The sequence below is a fragment of the Macrosteles quadrilineatus genome, unplaced genomic scaffold (genome assembly GCF_028750875.1).
Source record: "Macrosteles quadrilineatus isolate MER2022 unplaced genomic scaffold, UCM_ALF_1.0 Scaffold_1__1_contigs__length_201487025, whole genome shotgun sequence".
NCBI classification, from domain to species: domain Eukaryota; kingdom Metazoa; phylum Arthropoda; class Insecta; order Hemiptera; family Cicadellidae; genus Macrosteles; species Macrosteles quadrilineatus.
The window spans coordinates 161,882,459-161,905,071 of record NW_026542594.1 but is presented as its reverse complement, the minus strand read 5'-3'; the positions used below and the strand labels follow the sequence as shown (position 1 = coordinate 161,905,071).

The window sequence follows — 22,613 nt, the reverse complement described above, 5'->3', positions numbered from 1 at the left end:
TATGGTACAAGAGTGAAAATTTAAAAACGTACGTTTTCAGGAAAAGCACTTTGCAAATTTTTTTCCCCTTTTTTCAAAACTTTTATTATTATTTTTATTTCATTAACATTTGAAGTTTCATAAAATGTCCATGGTAATGCAATATCTTTGGTAGTTTTCTTTTTAAAGAGCATCTTTAGTAGAAAAACACAAAATCCTGTCACGACCATAACGGACGTTTAAATGAATATTAAAAATAGTTAATATTATTTTTATAACTATGTTTTGCTATAAACTAATTTACTTTTATGACCATTATACAATAAAAAGGTCACTGAGCTTTTGGTATATTTGGTCTTTCTAGAAAAAAATTTAAAAAACTCAAAAAATAGATAAAAGCCAATAAAATCTTCTTAAGTTTGTATAACTCCGAAAAAACATACCTGAGACCCGAAAAATCGTTATGTTTGTATAGAGGTGTGCTTCTTTTGTGTATAAAACATTGAAATATGACAATATTTTAATTTTTGAAATTTTTATGATAGAAATCATAAACGTGATGGTCAGGGACAAGCGGTACGGTCGTGAATTGTCTGGAATAATCTAAATCTTTCTAAACAATCCTTCAATTATACTGTTAGTTATAATAAAACTATGTGTTTCAATTTAACTAAACTGTTCAATTTACAATTATATTAAAGTTATTGTCACGACCAAACACACTATAATCCATAAGGCTGGATTGGTCGTGAAAAAAACCGCGATGGTCGTGAAACTTTGGTCGTGAAATTACGTGTTATTTGGCTCTGTTCTGGTGGTAGCCCTGCACCTCATGTTCGAGGATACAAAGTGGACTTCTAGGTTAATCTAGCTATTGAAATATCTTATAAACAAAAATTAACACCATGTCTACTTCATCGAATGACTACGTACGGTCATGGACACACCAAAATTACAAAAAACACAATCTTTCCTTTATTAATCTTGTAATTCCTCCTTTCAACTCAAAACGACCGGCACTACAATCTTGACGTACACCCCGAACTAGTCTCTAAAACCAACTGACTTCATCGACGCCAGGCTTTCCACTGTCGTGCTCCAAAGTTGAAAATTTTTCCCAAATGGTCGTGACGCCAAATCGAGGGACAGACTTTTTTTGTCATGGTAGTCAGTCTACAATGACAATAAAATTATAATATGCTCCTTTTTTGTAAGTTTAATAACCATTGATGACATAAAAATATGGCTTTATATATTTCGGCATGAATAATTAGTCTAAAAACAGCGTGAAAGTTGGAAAACGTACCTTAGGGACACGTCATGGTCGTGAATTTAGAGACTTTAAAAATACGAAAAAAATACCTAGAACCTATTTAAAACCAAATAAATGTGTGTAACATGTTGCCCCCGTCCCAAAAAATATTAAAACACATAATAATAAACTACAAATCCAGTATCTACGAAGTAAAAGGCCAGGGACATGAAAACGTACGTTTTTAAATTTTCACTCACAAAACAATAAGAATACATATACTGGAAAAACTATATACAGGGTGATTTGTACTCAGTGTGACAAAATTTTTTTGGTGTAAGTACAAAGTAAATGAAGTGTGATGATGCATATCAAATGTTCCAAGTCTAAAAATTAGCTTCCCAAAAAATTATTTTATGTTTTTCAAAAATAACCATGTTTTTAAACTTAATACAGCGATTTCTCAATTTCCTGTATATGGATTTGAGTAGATAATGTAATTTTCGTGTTCTACATTAAATTTTGAACAAGAATAATAGAAAATGACGGAGGATCAGTTGTAAAAACTCCATTGTAAATAGATTCAAAGATAAAAATTAAGATGTTTGGTAAAAATTTTAAAAACAATGGTCCATTGCATTTTTCACACCCTGTATACAAGAAAGTGTCGGAATATACTAAAAACTGCGCCATTTTATAAGCTTTCCAACGATATGCTACACTATTGAGGTTTATGTCTGCTTATGTACGCTTTAATGGTTTGAAGACTACAAAGCATGGTGTCTTTAACATTTAAAACATAGAAAGTCGGCATGTATTGAGCAAAAGTTGTATTTTTTATTCAGCTTGAACAGTAAAAACAGTAAAAAAGTTCCCTGTTTTCTGGTATTCAAACCACTAAAACAAACAAAAAAATATCTAAACCTCAATAGTGTAGCATATGGTTGGAAAGCTTATAAAATGGCGCAGTTTTTAACATATTCCGACACTTTCTTGTATACAGGGTGTGAAAAATGCAATAGACCATTGTTTTTAAAATCTCTATCAAATATCTTAATTTTTATCTTTGAATCTATTTACAATGGAGTTTTTACAACTGATCCTCCGTCATTCTCCATTATTCTTGTTCAAAATTTAATGTAGAACACGAAAATGACATTATCTACTTAAATCCATATACAGGTAATTGAGAAATCGCTGTATTAAGTTTAAAAGCATGGTTATTTTTGAAAAACATAAAATAATTTTTTGGGACGCTAATTTTGAGACTTGGAACATTTGATATGCATCATCACACTTCATTTACTTTGTACTTACATCAAAAAAATTTTGTCACACTGAGTACAAATCACCCTGTATAGGCCTGTATAATTTACTTCTTTGCTACAAAAACCAATAAACAAGCTTCTTTCACACCTGCACCTCCCCCTGCTCTGAATAGACTGTCCACCAGACTACATTAGTGTAAATCACTTTGACAATCACCATCCTGTAGTGTTGTAATAATTTACTAATTAGTGTATTTAGAGAGGATGCATTGCTCAAGAGAATATTGTCAAATCACACATGAAGTAAGCAACAACAAAAATGCTCCAATCTGCTGCCTGATACAAAATACCTGTATGTGTTAGATTATATCATGTTTTTAAAGTGGGGAAATGAGTGAAATATTAGAAAGGTTATAGCCTACATTTCTAAATTAAGCAAAAAACTGATTATCAAAACTTGTTCCTGGTAGTAGCGTGTTTTGATTTCCTTTTGTAAATAGTTATTTGTTTAACTAGTGGGCGAAGTGGCACTTTGCTGCACACGAGAGAAATGTCTACGCACAAGCCATAGGCGAGTGTGGAAATTTTCTCGAGTGCAGCAAGAGCAGTTTGCACTTGTGTTACACATTATATTTTTCCTACAGTTACCATAAATCATATAACTAATTAGACTTTCAAACACTGTAAAACACGTTTTTAGGTTAGGTTATATCCAAACATTGAACGAAATGGGAAACGCTGCACCAGCTGTTCGTAATCGTAATATCTTTAAGTGTTGCCAACTTATTTTCAAGCGTACACGGATCAGGTGCATAATAAAAGCACACTGTTTTGTGTTGTTTGGTTGGAATACTGGTGTGCGCCAAAGTAAAACCTGTGCGCCAATGTAAAAACCGTGCTCCAAAGTAAGGCTTTCTGAACTGAACTATAATCTGTGCTAGGAAGCCTACTTTGTTGGGTGACTGTAGGAAAAAATCCAGTCAAATACAGTCACCCGACAAAGTTGGCTTCCTTGTACTGTTTATAGTACAGAATGCTGCTAATTGCTGCATATTTATACTTTGCCGTACGGTTTATACTTTGTCATACGGTTTATACTTTGCCGCACATCAGGATTCCAACGAAACAACACAAAACAGCATGGTTCTATTATGCACGTAATCCGTGTACGCTTGGAAATAGGTTGGCAACACTTAAAGATAATAATACTATGAGCAGCTGATTGACTATTATAACTACGATTTAACCTGTCATTTTGTGTTTGTAGCTTCGGGATTTCTGAACTTTCTGGACTTTTCTTTTAAACGTTTTTAAAACATTCCTACGATCTTAATAAACAAGAAAATACCTGTAAAGCATTTTTTTAGGCGCGGAAACCACTTCAAATTACAAAAACATATGGAACTATATTCTCAAATCGCGGGGCACATTTCTTGCCGAGGAAAAATAGCGGAGTGATACGGACCGTGGGTACTACTTTCTCTAGGGCACCATTTGTGTTGTGTTGCCAGCTGAACCTAAAAACCTGTTGTATAGTGTTTGAAAGACTAATTATTTATATGCTTTATAGTGACTGTAGGAAAAATATAATGTGTAACACGAGTGAAAAAGGCCTTTGCTGCACTCGAGATCATTCTGCACTCGCCTGCGGCTTGTGCGTAAACATTGCTCTCGTGTGCAGCAAAGTGCTAGCTAACCTTTTATATTCAAGTTTCAGAGAGTTGTAAAATTTAATTTAATTTACTTGATAATACATTGCTACAGGATATAATAGAAAAGAGTGTAGGATCGCGCCAAATTAAAACATACATTTGGCAACAGTTCTAACACCAAACTTTCTTAATAGAATGCAGCAAAGTTTGAGTCTGAGGACTGAACTTACTTAACAATGTTGATTTAATTTTTCTTTTGTCGACAAGATTGTATTATATTTCGTTTTATGTATTTTAGTGACGTATTTGTAAAGTACTTTAATTTTAAAAGTTGTATACTTTAAAAATGGTTTTCAATAAACGATACAAATTTTATTAGATAAAATCTTTATAGATAGACATTTACGTTACATACAATTGAAATTAAATATTATCGAAACACTTTGACATTTACAGCAACCCTTGTCTTTTCAAGTCCTCAAAGGTTTTTCTGTTCACCACATTGCCTAGAGAATCCTCAAACTCTTCTTCTTGCTCTGGCTGCCATCGCTCCTCCTGCTTCTGAACCTTCAGTTTCTCCCATACTAAAAACATAACCACAATGTTAGGCCTTATTTAGATCAAACTTGGCAAATATATTTATTTTATACTAAGTTATTTTTACTAAAAACACACTTTGCTACCCTCCCTGTAGCAGCAAACCAAAGTACTTGTTAAAATGAATGTTATTTAAATATAAAATAAACGGACAATTTTAAGGGAATATTTTACTGAAACTCCAACCAGGTAAATGGAAATTCTTAGTCTAGGCTGTGTGATACTGTGATAGACGATGTGACATGAACGATGTCGATGTGGCATGTTGATGTGTGTTTGCTACAGCTTACAATAAGTTGTCCTTCCAATTTGGCTTGGTTCACAAGTTGGCGTATTTGACAGGAATCAATAATCCCTCACTCTGTCGGTGGCTAAATTCTACCATTAACTGGCTACAGCTTTAACATAGGAATGGAGTGTCTAGATTACCAATACAAACAGCAACTTACACGCAAGGGCGTCCTCAATCTGTGTGACGTTGGCGAAGTGAGCTGTGTTGGGTATACCAAGGCACCTCATACCGTGGGCATGCCTCCACTCCTACAACATCAAACAATACAAGACACCGTCACCAACACTGTAGAGTTACCACTAACAACCCAGTCTAGATAATCTGAGAAAGGCAATATAGTTAGTATGTTGTGTAAGTAATTTATTGAAACTATCTGAGATACTGGATGAGACTATGCTGTAATATAAGCCACGAAGAAAACAAGTCTATAACAAATCAAGCAGATTCGTTTGCATCCCTAACATGAACTGTATCCTACTCAAACATTATATATTTATTGTTTTCATTAATTCATCAAAATATCACACTGCTCATTAAAGCAGAGCAAGACAATCCTCCTTTTAGTAATGATGGGAGATTTGCACTGTTCCTTTAAAAAAATAACCCTCCCCTTAAGAGACAAATAGAAATGTGATTAATAAAGGCTGTATAAATTAATAACTGTAAAAGTTAATTTGTTGCTGTACACTACATTAAGCCAATTGAATGAGTTTTTACCACAGGACATGTCACAATAAAGAAATTATCAGCAAAATAAGAAAGAATTTGAAATGTGGATACCAAATATTGAAATATTTTTTAGGTATTTATATTGATTTAATATACCCTAAACCGGGGTGAATATGAACACTTTTTCTGGTTTTTCTTGAATTACTTTCTTGTTAAATAAGATATCAATATATTGTATTTGTTATTTTATAAAGAGACTTATGCTAATATAATAACTTAAGTTTAAAAAAATTAAATACAAAAAATCTAACTTAAAAAGAATAAATTATACCTGTTCATGTTCACCCCGGGTTTGGGGTCAAGATGAACACCCTATACTTTTGTATTACACTCAATGTATCTTTGCTCTAGTGTTCATTTTCACCCCACATCTGAAAATAGCACAAAAAACTGAACATAATAAAGTTATTTAAAGGCTAAAAAAAATTTTTCATATAATATTTTGGGTTTTTTGACAAATGGTCTATACATGGATTTAGGGAGACATAATTTTTTTACAAAAAAACACGGTCGGTTAAAATTTTTTTTAACACACCAATTGGGTTAAGATTGTTATAGTATGTGTTTTATGTAGACAAAAAGATGCTGATTCATACAATATTTTTTATTTATTAAATTTTTTATGATTTCTTATAAAAATAAATATAATAAACATTTTCCGAGTTTTGTTCATCTTCACCCCGGTTTTACTATTATAAAACAATCTTAATAGACAAAATGATTGGATCGGATACCTAAATAAACAGTCTTTGTTTATAAAAGACAAAATTGAAAACAAGATGGTAGTCATTGGGAGCGTTAACTTTGGAAACATGAAAAGTATTATTGTTTTATAACTTAGGTTGCCTATTTATATTTGTACAATAAATAAAACAGGCAAAAAGTGTCTTTCCTAGTGATGAAATTTACTATACTTACAGCAAAATGCCGCTGGAATGCTTTAGGACCCTTGTACGTAAAGTTGCCACAGATTTCACACACGTAACTGATGTTGAGTCCATGCAGTTTGTACAGCCAGTAAGGGATTGGCTGAAACAATGATTAGTCATAGAGAAGCTATTTGGCTGAAAACAAACTAATTTATTCTTACATAGTTTTGTGTAGGCTATATAGTGTAAAGTTTTGTGTCTCTTAGGCCAGTTTGGACTCTTTCCCATTCAGGTAAGCTTGCTACCCTCACAAAAAAAATCCTAAAAACCTAGGCCCTTGTGTTCTTGTTACATCCTTAATTTGTTCTTACACTTAGTCTAATAAAATTAACACCATTATTAACCCAAAAACGTGATCCTATGGCAACCTCAAATAATTGGACAAATTCTGTTAAAAAAATATCAGCTGATCTCCTGATTTAAGTTTTTTTTTTTTAGATAAATAAATACTAGAACAGCCATTTGCAGTTAAATGCTTCACACATAATAGGTGATCATTTGAGCGACAAGGAAGATTTTTAAATAATATAAAAAGCACTTGATTTGAAATAAACAATACGAGTTTAAAGAGCAGAACTCTTAACACTGAGTGGATGCCTACCTTGCCGTCCCAGCCCAGAGGTAGGTTCTTGGGGTTGTAAGGAACACCGTCCTCATCCTCATCATCAGTGTCCGAGGCACTGGCGTCCACATCAGAGTCATCCCTCTCGCCCTCCGTCCTGGCCTGCTTGCGCTGTACGTTCTCCTTGGTAGCCAGACGCTGCTCTCCTACTATTTCTGACAACCTACATAACAATGGGAACAAATGAAAATACATCTGTCCCATCAGACCTACACTCTAAGCTAGTGATTCATACCCGTTGTTGATTAAAATAATCATATGGCAATAAAACTGTGAAGCTACAAAATGAATCTAGTAGTATTTAATTAAATAATTAGTTTAAAACTAATAGACATTTTTGGAACCTTGAGTTCCTAATTAATACCCTTTGAAACACTCTTCTAACTGGACTCACACACCTCTCAGTTCGGCAGTCATACACGTCACACGGAATGCTGACACATTTTAATGGCAGAACAATCAGGCTACACATCCCATGCTATGACCAAACCATCGAATACGTAGCAATTGATGTATCCAATACTTTTGAAACTCAACTAAAACCCAATTACATTGCAATAAAATACTGGATGGTGGAGTTGCATAACGTTTACCTTGCCCATTGGCGGCTGATACTTACCAAACCTTTGATGTTTATTTATTTACCAAAATATGGGGCTAATATTTAAGATATTTAAAATTCATCCTAAATAAATCGCAGATCGTCATTTGTCACAATGCCTCATGTGGATTTGTTAGTGACGAGGACCAGTGATTTCAAAAATCGGGACTATTTATAAAAGTCCTATATAATCAAGGGCAGCATCAAAAAAGTGTCTGGTTTTTCTCAAGAACGGAACCACCAACCTTTCTGTTTGTTAAATAAGTCAAGTACTATAATCAGTCAGCTACAAAGCTATCTACTACACTGTATTTTCAAAGCCTACCTGTATACTTGGGCTTCCAAAGAGGCGATTTCTCTTTGTCTTTCATTGTCCCGTGACCTTCCTCCTTTGCCTGGTTTACTTTTTGCCAGCAGATTGGGATCCAGAGATTTCTTGCCTTTGGTACTAAACAGCCTTTGTGCTCTTTCTTCTAGTGTTCTAAAAGCAAAATGAAAACAGTAATAACACTTGAAGTAAAAGTTACGCCCAACCAATTAACAAGACATGATAACTGTTGAAAACCTCCATTAAAAATTGCATATTAAACTCTTAGGTAGTATTTATTTAGTTATTTAGGTACTATTTCGTAGGTTGATTTATAATCTTGTTAGAAACGATAGTTCCAACCACTACCATACACTATTTCTGTAAGCACGATAAAATCATTCCATAGCAAAATCTAACTGGATATGGAAAAATCAATTGAATAAGTGTTAAAGAATAATTATACAGCAAATTCAAAATTCAAGTTAGCTTGTTTATTTTATTTAGGATATTGTTGATACATGGTTATTGGTCAGGACTGAAAAGTTCAAAATGTAAACATTGTTTGTTTGTAAAACGACTTTAACTTTGAAATTAAATAGGTGTTAACTAATGGTAATCTTACCCTCCGCATTTGAGGCCCAGAGCCATGAGAGCTGACTTGAGTCTGTCCAGTCCAAGAGAGGCCAACTCCTCCCAGGATGAGAATGCAGACAGATCCAGATGAGCTCCAACGTTCGTCAGCACACTGCCCGTCTCTTTCTAACAACAAAAACATTTCAAGTGAAAATAAATGTTTGGTTCTACTTTAACTAAACTAGACTCTTAAATTCTGGCTTAACTTTGAGGTTTTCTAAGCAAGGGCCTATATTTCCGAGATTGAGTAAATATTTCAATTCAATAATTCAAGTTTTCAAATTACTGCATTTTAATTTACTGTATACTTCAAAAATCAACTTTTTTAAGATATACACATTGGTTAAATACAATCCTTGATTCGACATTGACTGGACAGGATTCATTTTAGTAGTTGCCTTCAAATCAGAACGTTGTTTTTTAAGTAAAAATATAGAAGCAGAAAGTTGCTGTTGCTGGTTTTAGTTTTAGACGAATTTGCTGTTTCATCATTGAGTTATTGATAATGTTTGAACGTTTGAACATAAGAAACAGGATCAGGGTTTGGAAAAGTCCTGAACCACTAAAGGATGTTTGTTTCTCTTTAAAAAAGCTTTTAATGGTAGTTTAGTCAACAATGGCATAAAGATAGTGTCAACGACCCCAAGCAGAAAATTTAAGGTACGAGCGTTGGCGAGTGCCTTAGAAACTTCTATGATTGTTGTTAACACTATTTACGCGAGTTGGTACACTATTTTACCTACGACAGTGTTTTAATTGCAAAAAAATCACTTTTCATAACTTCTAGGAGAGGTTATGTTTTCGTTTTCTCATTGCTACTGACAGTGATGCAACAAAACATTGTACCAAACACTAATTGCACCACTGAACAATGAAATTGGCCTGAAAAGCTGATTTGTTGAAGTTCGAATCATTACAATTTTACTTCTTCTCTCTCCATCCTTGAACCTCATTGAGTAAAACAATGCTGTTATGAAAGTGAACAATGCTGTTATGGGACACTTTTCTATTCTAAGAACTGAACTGAAACGGCTACATTAAAAAATGGTCGTAGTTTAAAGTTATAACAACAGAGAAAAACAAAACAAAATCATGAAAACAATGAAAAATATGGATACAAATTTAAAATGGTGTGTTTGTGACTGACCGGCCAGCCAGGGAAGGTGCCACTCTCCCATGCAGGATGGAACTCCTTCATGACAGTGTCAACCTCAGCATTGACATCCAGGAGAGGCTTGACTCTGGAGATGTAGCCGTAGAGATAGTCCAGCAGAGCGTGAAGATACTTGCGGTATTCTGCGTTCTTGCGCTCCTTTGGGATCTCATACAGGTGGTCATAGTTGCTCAGGTAGGAAATGTAGTCCATTTTCTGTAAGGCAAATTATGCTTACTACAATGGACAGGATAAATTATCAGTCGTAACCAAGCAATACCTGCTGTTAACACTTAAGGTGTGGCATAAATCAGAATGTGAGCTTTTGTTATTTTAAGTCGACTTTGACTGGTGCCATAAAAATTGTGATACAAACCAAAAATTGTGATGAAAGATGAAACCCAATTAGTTTAATAATAAGTAGGCCTAAATAATATTTAACTGCAAAGGCAATAATGCAATCCCTTTTGACTAGTGCAGAAATTAAATCATTTATAACTAACACTTAATGCGTTGGTTTCTATGATTCAGCTGTGACGGATCAGCGAATGTGCTAAAACTTACTGTAAACCATAATTAAATTAAAACATCTGTCACTATGTTGCAGTGTGTTCTAAACTACAATTCAGTTCCATCAAACACCTGTTCATTTTTAAACAACTGAGGAGTTAAGATGTAGATATAGAAATTTTAAAGAAGATGGCTTAAAGGATAATATTAAACGATTTAATAAATTGTAAATTTTCAATAATGGCAACCTAAAGTTTTCTTGAATACATAGTAAGGTGATATTTATCTATTTACAGCCTACAAGACTTTTAGGCATAATGAATTAGGGTTCTAGCTATTTAATGTGATAGTTGTGTAAGGCAAATAACTTTGCCATTTTTAACCAGCTAAACGTTCTAGGATCCACTACATTCTTTTCAATGTAACCTAGTAACAATCTTTTATAACTTATCCAAACTAATTGGCAAGCTAAATTTACTATTTATTAGTTAAATTAAATAACATTAATTTTTTAAAACATCATGGTCTTATCTGAAGATAAAATGGCAGTAGGTATTTTAACACAATAATTTGCTTTTTTGTCAGTTAATTAGTCTTTTAAAGAAAATAACAATACAATAATATTATTCATAATCATTTGGATATGTACTATTATCTATCAGTGTGGTGTTGTTTTCATATTGATTTTACCACTATCATTGACTATATATACCTCAATATATATAGTCAATGTCACTATTCAAAACTCTTTAACTATGTACATGTAAGCATGAACTTTATATTGCTTGGAGATGGGCATGCAAACTACTCAGCCTCCAAATTTCCAGTTCAAGGGGGTTTTTGGTGACTTCAAGGAATTAACTCATTATCACGATTAAAATTTAAAACATTGCGTAAGACAAAGCTAACTTGGTTTAAATGATTTGCATAACTATAAATCATATCCTAGTGTTTAAGTGAGAGTTCATGGACTTTTGGTTATGTTACTATTTCAAAATAACAACAAAAGTAGGTAAAACTATTTCCAAGAATATATATAATCAACTTTTATTTTTGGTTTCAGAGAATAATTTCATTGAAGGAGAGGCAGGAAGAAGTGGTCAGAATTCTTCACCTACAATGTGTAAGTATATAACATTTATTGGGGTATAGATAAATGGTTTGCTGTGTATAAAACTATTCAAATACAATCATCATTACTAACAATCACAGTAAGAAGCAGTAAAAGCAAGAGGTAATTGTTAGCAATTAAGTAGATTTTTACGATCCATTTTTATTTTCTCCCCCTGTACATAGTATATGGAAAAAGTATTGTTTTCATCAAAATTTTTGAGTTTTGAGTCCGTTCATTGATATCCGTTTTGGGTCCCCCTGAACCCAAAAAAGTGGTTTTCAATGTGATCTCTATCCGTGTGTTTTGTCTGTCTGTATGTGCGTATGTGTAAAGAGCTACAGACCACACCTGTAGTCCGATTTTGATGAAATTTGATAAGTAGGTTAGGTACTAATCTATGGTATCTTCAGGCTTTTTTATTTTTTTGAAATTTTTATTTTAGTATTATTTTTTCATAAAAACCCATAGGAATAACGAAAAAATATAATTTTCTCAAAAATGGCCCAAATGTTATATGTTGTAGCCCTTTAAATTCTGAACAAAATGGTAGAACTCCCACTCCTCTAAAGATTTTGGTTCAAAAGTTATTGTAATTTATTTTATTTTCCCATTAAAAACCCCATAAATTAAGAGAAAATTGATTTTTTTTACCGGTTTTGTTTGGAATTAGTGTGATAGTCCTTATAATTCTTAACAACATAGTGCAACAATTGCTGTAAAACTTACGGTTTAAAAGTTATTGTAACTTATGTTATTTTTCCATCCAAACTGAAAAATTGATTTTTTTTTTACCTGTTCTGATTTAAATTTGTCTGTCAAGGTCCTTATGATTCTAAACAAAATTGTGCAATTTCTGAAAAAATTACGGTTCAAAAGTATACACAACTTTTGCGATTTTACCTATTAAACATCATAGTTGTTCTCTCATCGCTTACCCATGATAAAGGTTGTTCACAAAGTAATGGGAGAAAGTATGTGTCAGATCACTGATGACGTTTATTTTTAACAGTAATTTGTGGCTTGAAATGATATTTTTTACTTGTTCAACAGGCCCAAAGTGGCATTCATGAGAGTGAGGTTTTGTACATCAGAGAACTGTTAGATGAGCAAACAGCTATGATCGCCATTTTGAAAGAAGAAAACGTTCAAATGAAGAAAAGGTAAGGTGTTCGTTCTTTGTTATCTACTTAAGAGTTATTTGTTATTTCTAAATATTACTCACAATAAGTTATGAGTAAAATATATAAAATACTAGCTGTAACCCGCGGGCTTTGCCCCGTTTAACTTCTTAATTTTCAAGATTATCTCGTTCGCATGGCTCAATCACGTCCTGGTTGAAGTTTGTTCGCTACGCTCACTCACCTTTAGGTTGGAGCTCGTTCGCTACGCTCACTCACCTTTAGGTTGGAGCTCGTTCGCTACGCTCACTCACCTTTAGGTTGGAGCTCGTTCGCTGCGCTCACTTGCCTTCAGGTTAGCTCGTTCGCTACGCTCACTCGCCTCCAGGTTGAAGTTCGTTCGCTACGCTCACTCACCTTTTGGTTGCAAATTAGCTGTTGTCATAAATGTAAAAGAAATAATAGTGCTAGTGCTGCACCCTGTTGGTAATCCTTGTAACTTTAATGCTATTGAACATCACAGAACAGAACCAACTTGTTTAATTGAAACAGCTGTTAAGATTCAATAATTTCATTTCTCATAAGGTTAACATGGGTAACTCCAGAGCCACTGGGGCGGAGCCCGAAAGGATTTTTGAAATAAGAATATGCCTATATGTTAATCGGGAATGTGAGCTATCATCATGCCAAATTTCAGCCCAATCCGACCAGTATTTTTCGCGTTTACTTTTCCCATACATACAGCAACCACCTCTTTTTTATAATAGTACTAGCTGACCCGGCGAACTTCGTATCGCCTAAGTTATAGGTTTCCCCTAAGACAGACCGATGGAAAGAAAGTACCGTTACGTTTAATTTTCAAGATGATCTCGTTCACATCGCTCAATCACGTCCTGGTTGAAGTTCGTTCGCTACGCTCACTCACCTTTGGGTTGGAGCTCGTTCGCTACGCTCACTCACCTTTAGGTTGGAGCTCGTTCGCTGCGCTCACTTGCCTTCAGGTTAGCTCGTTCGCTACGCTAACTCGCCTCCAGGTTGAAGTTCGTTCGCTACGCTCACTCACCTTTGGGTTGGAGCTCGTTCGCTACGCTCACTCACCTTTAGGTTGGAGCTCGTTCGCTGCGCTCACTTGCCTTCAGGTTAGCTCGTTCGCTACGCTAACTCGCCTCCAGGTTGAAGTTCGTTCGCTACGCTCTCACTCACCTTTTGTTTGCAAATTAGCTGTTGTCATAAATGTAAAAGAAATAATAGTGCTGCACCCTGTTGGAAATCCTTGTAACTTGAATGCTATTGAACATCATAGAACAGAACCAACTTGTTTAATTGAAACAGCTGTTAAGATTCATTAATTCCATTTCTCATAAGGTTAACATGGGAAACTCCAGAGCCACTGGGGCGGAGCCCTTTTAAGAATTTCGAAACGGGAAATAGTTTACGTCCGATTCGCATACCTACAGAATTTACACACCAAATTTCATAACGATCGGTGAAGTCGTTCCGGAGGAGTTTGCAGACAAACACTGTGACACGAGAATTTTATATATTAGATAGATATCAAAGAAATTAGTCTGAATGAAATTAGTTTTATACGGTACCTTAATTTCAAAATTCTAGGTTGCCTGAGCTTCAACCGATGCATGAAGAATTTTTAAAATACAAACAAGACGCTTCTGATACAATAACAGTTTTAACAATGAAGCTAAATGACATGCAACTGAAAGCTATAGACCTTGAACAGAAGTTGGTTCAGTTTGGAATTGATGTAGCTGTAATGGAAACATCAAAGTCAAAGGAAGTAGAAGACTTCAAAAACTACTGGGAAGTCAAATTACAGGTACAGTTCTAAGTCTCAGGATAAGTTACTTTAACCGAGTTATGTATATTCAATTCAATTCAAACAATTTTATTCATGCAATTCTTAAACTAATGACAATATCCCAAATACCATGCAAATTATATGCGTATATGTAATTGTTATTCATGCATGTCTAAGTATTTCTATTTTTGAAAATAAGCTAAACATTTTTGAAAATAACATTAACTGCCAAGACAACAACATTGGAAAAACAATACCATAAGATAGATGGCCCAATCAGTATATAATTTTCTAAATACAACCTTTGACTATTGACACGACTTCAGTACCTACCCAAAAGTCAATGCTATAAACTACATGTTTTCAAGTTATCAATAAATCATAGCTCACATTAGTTCACTAGTATTCCACAAACTACAAGTCAAAACAACAAGAAGAGTACTATTATTTATATATTTTTTTATCTTTTAACACTACAGTAGAGCTGGTATTGTCCTTGCCCCAATTTAACCGAGATTTGGTGTAACCAAGCTACTGTCCAATGCAACAAAAACCTTTAGTTGTACGTTTTCGATATATACAACAGGCTTCAAACCACACTGTGTTTAATCACAAATACTAAACTGTGTGTTCAAAGCATACTTTTGCTTGTTTAAACACAACACAGCTAGGCTATATGAAATTTGAACTGCTGTAAATCCAAACCCATCTGATATAGTCTACACATACTAACGCAACTTGGCCAGTGGTCAGTGATAACTAATTTGTCTGACGATTTCTTCAAAAAATGATTTGATTTTTCATAGTAGCTTTAAAGTCAAATTTTGGAACAATGTATTTTAAAATGTCCTTTTCATACTATTAACGATGTTATAATTTGATTTTCCTATTCGCCGCAACAAAGTCTGTGTTAGGCCTATATGAGTTTTGACAATCTTAGGTACACTTACTCCACATTATCTTTGGTAATCCAGACTCTACTGTATTTTATATTTATTTATTTTGATAATTCTAAACGTTTTATAATTTTAAGATGTATGATTCAGGCTACAGAAGATCAATCAAAGAAAATAATTGATGAAATTGTCAAAAAACACTGTGAAGCAAAGAAAGCGTATGAAAATGTGATCTTAGGACTAAAAGAGCAGATCGTGCAAAAGGAAGCAGAAGTGAGTTTTCTTTGGTAATAATCTGAAATGTTGTTAGTTGAAAAAAATAGCTCATAAACCATTTTTCAGTCTTCATCTACTATCATGGGTAGGTAACTAATAACTTTCCCACTTTAAAATTTGAGCTGACAAAGCATCTTTTACTGTGATCAGCTATTGTCAATTATCTATTGAACAGGGTGGAATTATTCAATTTACAAAGAACACAAAACCTATAATTTTTACACTACAGGTAAAATAAATAAATAAAAACAAAAGGTATTTGTATACCATTTTTTACTCGATAAGCCATTATTTCAATAACATCCTTCAAACATCCTTGAAAATTTTGACATTTGAGTCACTTGGTCATAAAAAATATTTATCATCTGGTAGCTAAAATAAATTAGGTATATAGTTCTCATTGCCCCACCCTGTATATAGTAGGCTATACATTTAAATCGGATTGCTATTTAAATTATGTTTTTCAGGAGATATATGCATTTCTTAACTGTGCACTAGTTAGTTGTACTAAATAACTAAATAGACAATTTGTATAGGCCTAGTAATAACCAATAATGTATTAATATTAATTATATTTCACAATATAAAAATATTGTATAAGAAAAACTAATACAAGAATGGTTACTTAACTAGAAAAAACAGACAAAACCGCTTGTATCCTAAGCTTGATATTTTATGCTTAAAGGTAGCTTGGTATCAACTGATGATGAAAGAAAGAGATGGCAGCATCAATAAAGAAATTGGGAACCTTAAAAAGGAGTTAGAGGTCTCAACGATGAAAAATCAAGAACTTTTGCAACAAAGGGTAAGACAAAGTTTGGTGCAGTATTCAAAACAGTATTGTGTTTTGTAGGGTAAACTAAATACTTATTTACAATCTTGTTAGGTAGGGAAAGTTTTAAGTAGCTCTTGCTGAAAGGAGGACTGGTAAAGACCTCAAATTGGATCTAGAAACCTTACTTCAGTCCACAGTAAAGAAGGGTCAGTAATACCATTCACACATGAAATAGCTATTTACATTACAAGTGTAGTAAGAGCGTTTTTACATCACGCAGGTGAATGTTGTGCAACAAGCGGAAGCGAGTTGCATAATTCACCTAGGTGATGTAAACACGCTCTTGTGTAACGTGTAACGTACAAGACTTTACCTGACCCGACAATATACATGGGTTACGTACAATATTTTTCATTATCTATTTCACTCATCTTCTAACAGTAGCGTTCTTTTACAAACAAAAGCTAGGTTAGGAAAATTCTTTAAAAAGCATAACAATAAAATTCAAGGGCACAGCTGATTTCTAGCGTTGACCGTCGCTGGCTCCATAGAGGTATATTTTTTTTAAGTTGAGCACTGATTTTATTTAAATGGGTTTCATTACTTCACCGAGTGAGTTTTTGAAACATTACATCACTCGTGAAGTAAAGAAGTTGTATACATCACGCTTGGTTGGGATAGGGAAGTTTAACATGGCAGGTTAGGTAAAAGATATCGTTCATTTGAGATTAAGGAAAAATTCTAATACGGTACCTATCTAAAGCTTTGAAAATAAGAATTCATAATAGGCCCTACATTTTATGTAGGCCTATGTTCATTCCACATGGTGCAATTACTTTTTTATGATATTTTTTAGAAACCTTGATGGGTTTTTCAATTAAATATAATTTGAGTATAAGTTGATTAGTGAATGTTATCTCAGTAAACATAAAGTGTGTTAGACCATGATTTATATATAGGTTAAGAGCAGAACAACAAGCACACCTTTTTGTACAGAAAGATCATTTGTTCAGATATTAAAATTAATGTGATATATGATTCAATCCAATTAACATTTAATTAGAAAGACTAAAATTTATCATAAATCATGAGAATGCAATTATAATTATAATTTGTTTAAGAGTGGCTTCCTTCAATAATTTGAATTAATGAGAGTGGTTTTCGATTTACAGTTGCATGAAGTCGAGAAACGAGCAAACAAAATGACAAGGAAATGTCTTAAACTTCAACATGACTACGAACAGAGAATAACCAACTTAAAAAAAGAGAAAGATCTTCAGGTAAGCGGCTGATGTGATACACCACAAACATAAATCACGAACCTATTTATTTGGTTGTAAATTGTTCTTTGATTTAAAATAAAATTATTCTGAGGAAAACAATTTTTTTCTTTTCCATTATTTCATATTTTAGGTTTGTTTTTAAGTTTTTCAAATTATTATTTTTCCACTACAGTTTAATTTACATATTTTTGTCTAAGGTTAAGGACTTTAAAATACTCTCCCAATGAGCAAAGTGTCCATTTAGGTTCAAGCCCTGCAGAAGTTTGTGTATAATGGAGCTGAGAGAGAACATTGTACGAAAGAAAATAAAGTGGACGAGGCTATAAAAGAATTGGAATTAAGGTATCGTAAAATAATCATCAATTTACATACAGCAACCCAGCAACAAAGGAATAAGGACTTGAAGGTAAGAACAAGTTTATTTTTTATCACTTGTCCCAAGACTTAAAAATGATTTTTGCTCTTACAGAATTACCTTAGTATTGTTTTAAATATTGCAAACACAATAATTCGCCAATCAATAGGAATTTAAAGTTATGTGACACTAACTCTTGGATTATCTAAGGATAACAACCAACATATTACACTTTTTCACAATATTGCAGGCTGTAAATTGGCAAAAGTTTACAAAAGAAAGATAAAATCCTAATAGAAAAATTTAAATTCTTGTGAATAGTAAATAACTCGTAATTATGAACATTTCATAAAAAATATGACTCTGCAGGATTTAATTACTATGGGCCTACTCACTATTAAATAAGTTTCTTTTTTAAATATGATATTTAAAATAAGATTGTCTAATCCATAAAAACAAATTTATATTTTTCTTTTTTAAATATAATTAATTAATTACCGGTACCTTAATTTTTCAGAGGCTGACTACATTAGAAGATGCAGATATAAATATTGATGACAAGGAAGAAATTAAAAGTTTAGTTAGAACAAGATGAACATATTCTAATAATAAATTGCTAAAATTAATTGGTACCCTTAATTTATGATTTAATTGAAGAGTCTGTAATGTAACTTTTTAAGTTTTTAAAACATCCTAAAGAGTAAAATGTTCAAATACGTGTTTTATATAGATATTTAGATATAGATATATAGGTGTATATATGCCTTAGCTTGAGCTAAGGCTAATAAGAGTAGAATGTAGAACCAGAACTCTTACATTGCTCAACCGATTTAAGTAACATTGCAAGGTTGAATCTAATGTAAATTTGTCCAAGGCCAAGAATGTAAATGTACATAAAGAAAGGTATTCCTAAAATCTAAAATAAACAATAAATTGTTGGCATGTGACTTCCACAGGTCAAACCTAGTCATAAATAATGTTTTTTTTATTTTATTTTAATTGAAAAAATAAAAGTGGTACCTCTGTTTGTACATATTTTCTATATGGGAGTGGATTGGGTAGGCTGGTTTTCTTCTTTTACTAGGCTATGCTAGAGCTAAAAGTTGCTTAATCCTTTTATATCACATATACCGGCAAAATAGGCACTAGCTAATCTGGCAAGCCAGGCACTTAAGCGGTACCGGATTATTGAATGTGCCGGATTAGTGATGGGTCTTCTAAAAACAGCCATTACTGCATGACTAGAGAAAATAGCACCAATGTTAGAGCTTATGATGATCCCTAGGCCTACAGGCTCTTTCCGATCGCTGCTGATGTCTGCTGTTCACTTTCTATTATGCTGATTGCTCATACTCTGCCTAATGTACGAATATGGCTTATAACAGCATTAAAAAAAATTTTTAGTCCTTTAGACCAATACAGATTACTGAAAGTGCCGGATTAGCAGGCCAACTATTAAATCCAAAGTTAGGTTTTAAGGCGCAAAACCTAATACTTCTGTATCATCAATACACGTGCTAACTGCGAATACTCAGAACATTAACTCTTCTTGTTATGAGAAAAACAAATAAAATAGGGCGTGTCTCCCCTGGCCGAAAGGTCCGGGTAACCCGTTGAACCTCCTTCGTGCTAGGGATTGGGGCTTGCAAAATGCGCGTCACTAATTAGATGACGAGGCATTTGGCTATTTTGTTGTCGAGCAATAGCCCACAATTCCCCGTCTTGGGTGAGTGTTTTAATTTGGTTCATTCCCCAGCAAGCTGGGTGGAGGAATTGGCCGCCGTGGCGGACTTAGTGACGCGCATGCTGTGCAGATCTTGACGCACTTGCTCTCTGTCCTATCCCTACCATAGCGCCCAAAGGGAGCAACCACTGCCCCCGCGAAGCCAACACCATGTTGTCAGGACACTGGCTGGAGAATCCAGTGTTGGGCCCCTGACACCTGCGGTACCAGTGATTTTCTCACGCCACTGGTGGGGCGGGTTCCCTCCAATGTTTGTTGTGACTGGACATTTGGCCACTTGTGGGTGTTTGTGGTCCCTGGTGGATGAAGAATGTTAATGATGAGTGAATTGAGGAGGCTTCCTGCTGGTTTTGAAGACCAAATGTTGATTGTGAAGAGCTAAGCGATGATGAGTGTTGACTGATTGATGATGAGTGGGATGATGTGATCAGGCTTGTGAACGAAGTGGTGACCTTCAATGAATGCTTGTGTCGGTGTGATGATGATGTTGTGATGAGGTGAAACACATGCAGAAGATGATTCCCCATGCAAAAATTTTTTTTTTTTATTATTATTTTTTTTTTCTTTCCTTTTTTCCCTTTTTTTTCCTCTTTTCCTTTTTCTCTCATTTGGCAACAATACAATTACAAGGATAAAATTCTGACAAAGAAAACTTAACAACTGTATAATGAACTATGGTGACAATCCAAGCATTTAGGAACTTGAGTGATGGTAACTATTGATTATGTGACATGCGATGCAAAAAAACTTGGGACTCATGCATTGTCCCCCTTGTGGGTGATTGTGGTCTTGGTATAACAGCTCCCTTGATTCGGTTGTACTTCTCCTTTTTCTCCCTGGAGGCTTCCCTCAGTGAGTCCCCTTGCTCAATGCGGATGGAAACATCCACAATGACTGCACCCCCCGGTGTTTTGATCACCAGATCAGGGCGCAGCCACCTGATATTTTCCTCTTCACCCTCTTCCATTTCATGTTCAACCTCACTAGATGCATATAGCTGTTCCCTGGCACAGGTCAGCCCACAGTCTACAGTATGCCTCTCGATGACCTCCACAACATCGTCGTGCTTGCCGATCCTGGCCGCTCTGCCTGCAGGACAGGCCCCCAACACATGGCCCAACGTTTCTGGAGCGGCGCGACACCTGCGACACGCCGTGTCAACCACCTCATGTCTTGCTAAGTACTCCCTTGTGGGGAATGTGTTGGTTCTCATCCTTATCAAATCTATTTCTTCGCCTGGAGCGAGATCAGGCTTGACCAGCCATCTGTTTCCAACCTTGTTGCCCCTAAAACACTCGGCACCCTTGCCCTGAGTAGGTTGTCTCGCCCAGTCCCTGGCTCTCTCCTTCCTTCGCTTCTCTTTCCATCTGGAAATTTCTGAGATGCAGCAGGGCCAAGTCAAACCCATGGACCTAGCAGTGTTTTGGGCCATTGTCTCAACTTTTCCCCTGAATAGTCTTGCGGCAAGAGGGTCATCCGAATTGATGAGAGTGACAATCCCCTTGAGGTTGGCAGCCCTTACAATGTCCTTCAGTTCCAACAGGCCCAAGCCTCCATCCTTCTTCGCACAATACAAGAACTGGTTGGACGTATGCACTGGCAAGTGAAACATTTCCTTCACACACTTTCTTATCGCTAAATCAAAGTCTTGTAGTTTGGATTGTCCTGGGGGGTCGCCAATGAGCAAATGCAAGTAGCCAGGGATAACATACCTACACGCCAACTCCAGCTTTTGCCTAGGCTTGAGGCGTAGGCGTTGAGTCCTCTCAATGGCGTCAACCAATCCTTGGGCGTTCTCCCAGCTTCTGAGTCCCTCGTTGACTGAGAAAAAAGCGCCCAAGTACCTGAATTCCTCAGTGTGATTTAGGCATCGAAGTGGATTTCCGTTGATGTTGACGGCCAGGTCCGTGCATCTCCAGGACTTGTTGAGAGATCTGACACCAAATACGAAACATTTTTCCGGCGATAGGCTCATGCCCAGCTCTGACAGAAACCCAGAGGTCATATTGAGAAGGTCCTGTAGGTCAGCTTCACACTTGGATACCAGCACCAAGTCATCCGCAAAGGCAAGTGCAGGAACATTGATACCCTCTACATCCATTCCCTGTTCGGAATTTTCCAGTCGTCTCAAGAGTGGGTCCAGTATCATATTGAACAGCAGGGGCGACAGGGGGTCACCCTGCTTCACACCTCTTCTTATCCTGATCTCAAAGCCCCCACAATTCTTGAACACAGTCTTTGCCTGTGAGTACATGCCCCCAACCGCCTTAACTAAGACAGGCGGTGCACCAGACCTGACGAGAACATCAATGATCGCCCAATGGGGGACGGAGTCAAATGCCTTAGACACATCCAAGACCGCAGCAGCCAAAGTCGAACGTTTTCCCATCTTCAATAAGCAGTCTAGGTAACGAGTGTTGGCGAAACATCCATTGCCCGTCACAAATCCCCGCTGTCTCACGTCCAGCACAACACTCTCCCTGAGCCTATCCTCGATGATCCCACTGAAGATCCTGGCCAAAATGTTACCAATGGTGATAGGCCTCCAGCTGCCGGCCAACGACAGATCTTTGCCCTCCTTGGGGATAACTGAAGTGGTGTTTAATGACCATGCCTTAGGGTATTTCCCAGCGAGGAGGACGTTGTTGAAAATTCCAGCAACGACATGCGCAATGCCAGGAAACCTCAACAGGTGTTCTCTTCTGAGCC

At 35.4% G+C, this 22,613-nt stretch overlaps 2 protein-coding genes across 3 annotated transcripts in view; one reads left to right on the top strand and one right to left on the bottom strand.

Moving 5' to 3' along the window:
* Positions 1–4,216: 4,216 nt before the first annotated feature.
* The window catches only part of LOC128983089 (splicing factor 3A subunit 3), a 29,298-nt gene continuing 10,901 nt past the window's right edge, over positions 4,217–22,613 (bottom strand). The window contains exons 6-12 of the mRNA XM_054402245.1: positions 10,012–10,233; positions 8,854–8,990; positions 8,247–8,402; positions 7,300–7,483; positions 6,688–6,798; positions 5,198–5,288; positions 4,217–4,735 (exon numbers count right to left, since the gene is read on the bottom strand). Coding sequence (XP_054258220.1) covers positions 4,602–4,735; positions 5,198–5,288; positions 6,688–6,798; positions 7,300–7,483; positions 8,247–8,402; positions 8,854–8,990; positions 10,012–10,233 — 1,035 coding nt within the window. The 3' untranslated portion in view covers positions 4,217–4,601. The remainder of the gene's footprint in view (positions 4,736–5,197; positions 5,289–6,687; positions 6,799–7,299; positions 7,484–8,246; positions 8,403–8,853; positions 8,991–10,011; positions 10,234–22,613) is intronic.
* Positions 10,980–18,786, top strand: LOC128983090 (girdin homolog). 2 transcript variants are annotated; one of them, XM_054402246.1, is made up of 9 exons: positions 10,980–11,075; positions 11,591–11,650; positions 12,692–12,801; positions 14,374–14,593; positions 15,622–15,744; positions 16,433–16,552; positions 17,695–17,802; positions 18,050–18,211; positions 18,678–18,786. In XM_054402246.1, exons 1-9 carry the CDS (start codon positions 11,049–11,051, stop codon positions 18,753–18,755), a joined length of 1,008 nt encoding a protein of 335 aa, XP_054258221.1. In that variant the 5' UTR covers positions 10,980–11,048; the 3' UTR covers positions 18,756–18,786. The 2 variants fall into 2 exon arrangements, with proteins under 2 accessions (XP_054258221.1, XP_054258222.1); XM_054402247.1 differs by having other exon boundaries at positions 10,993–11,079.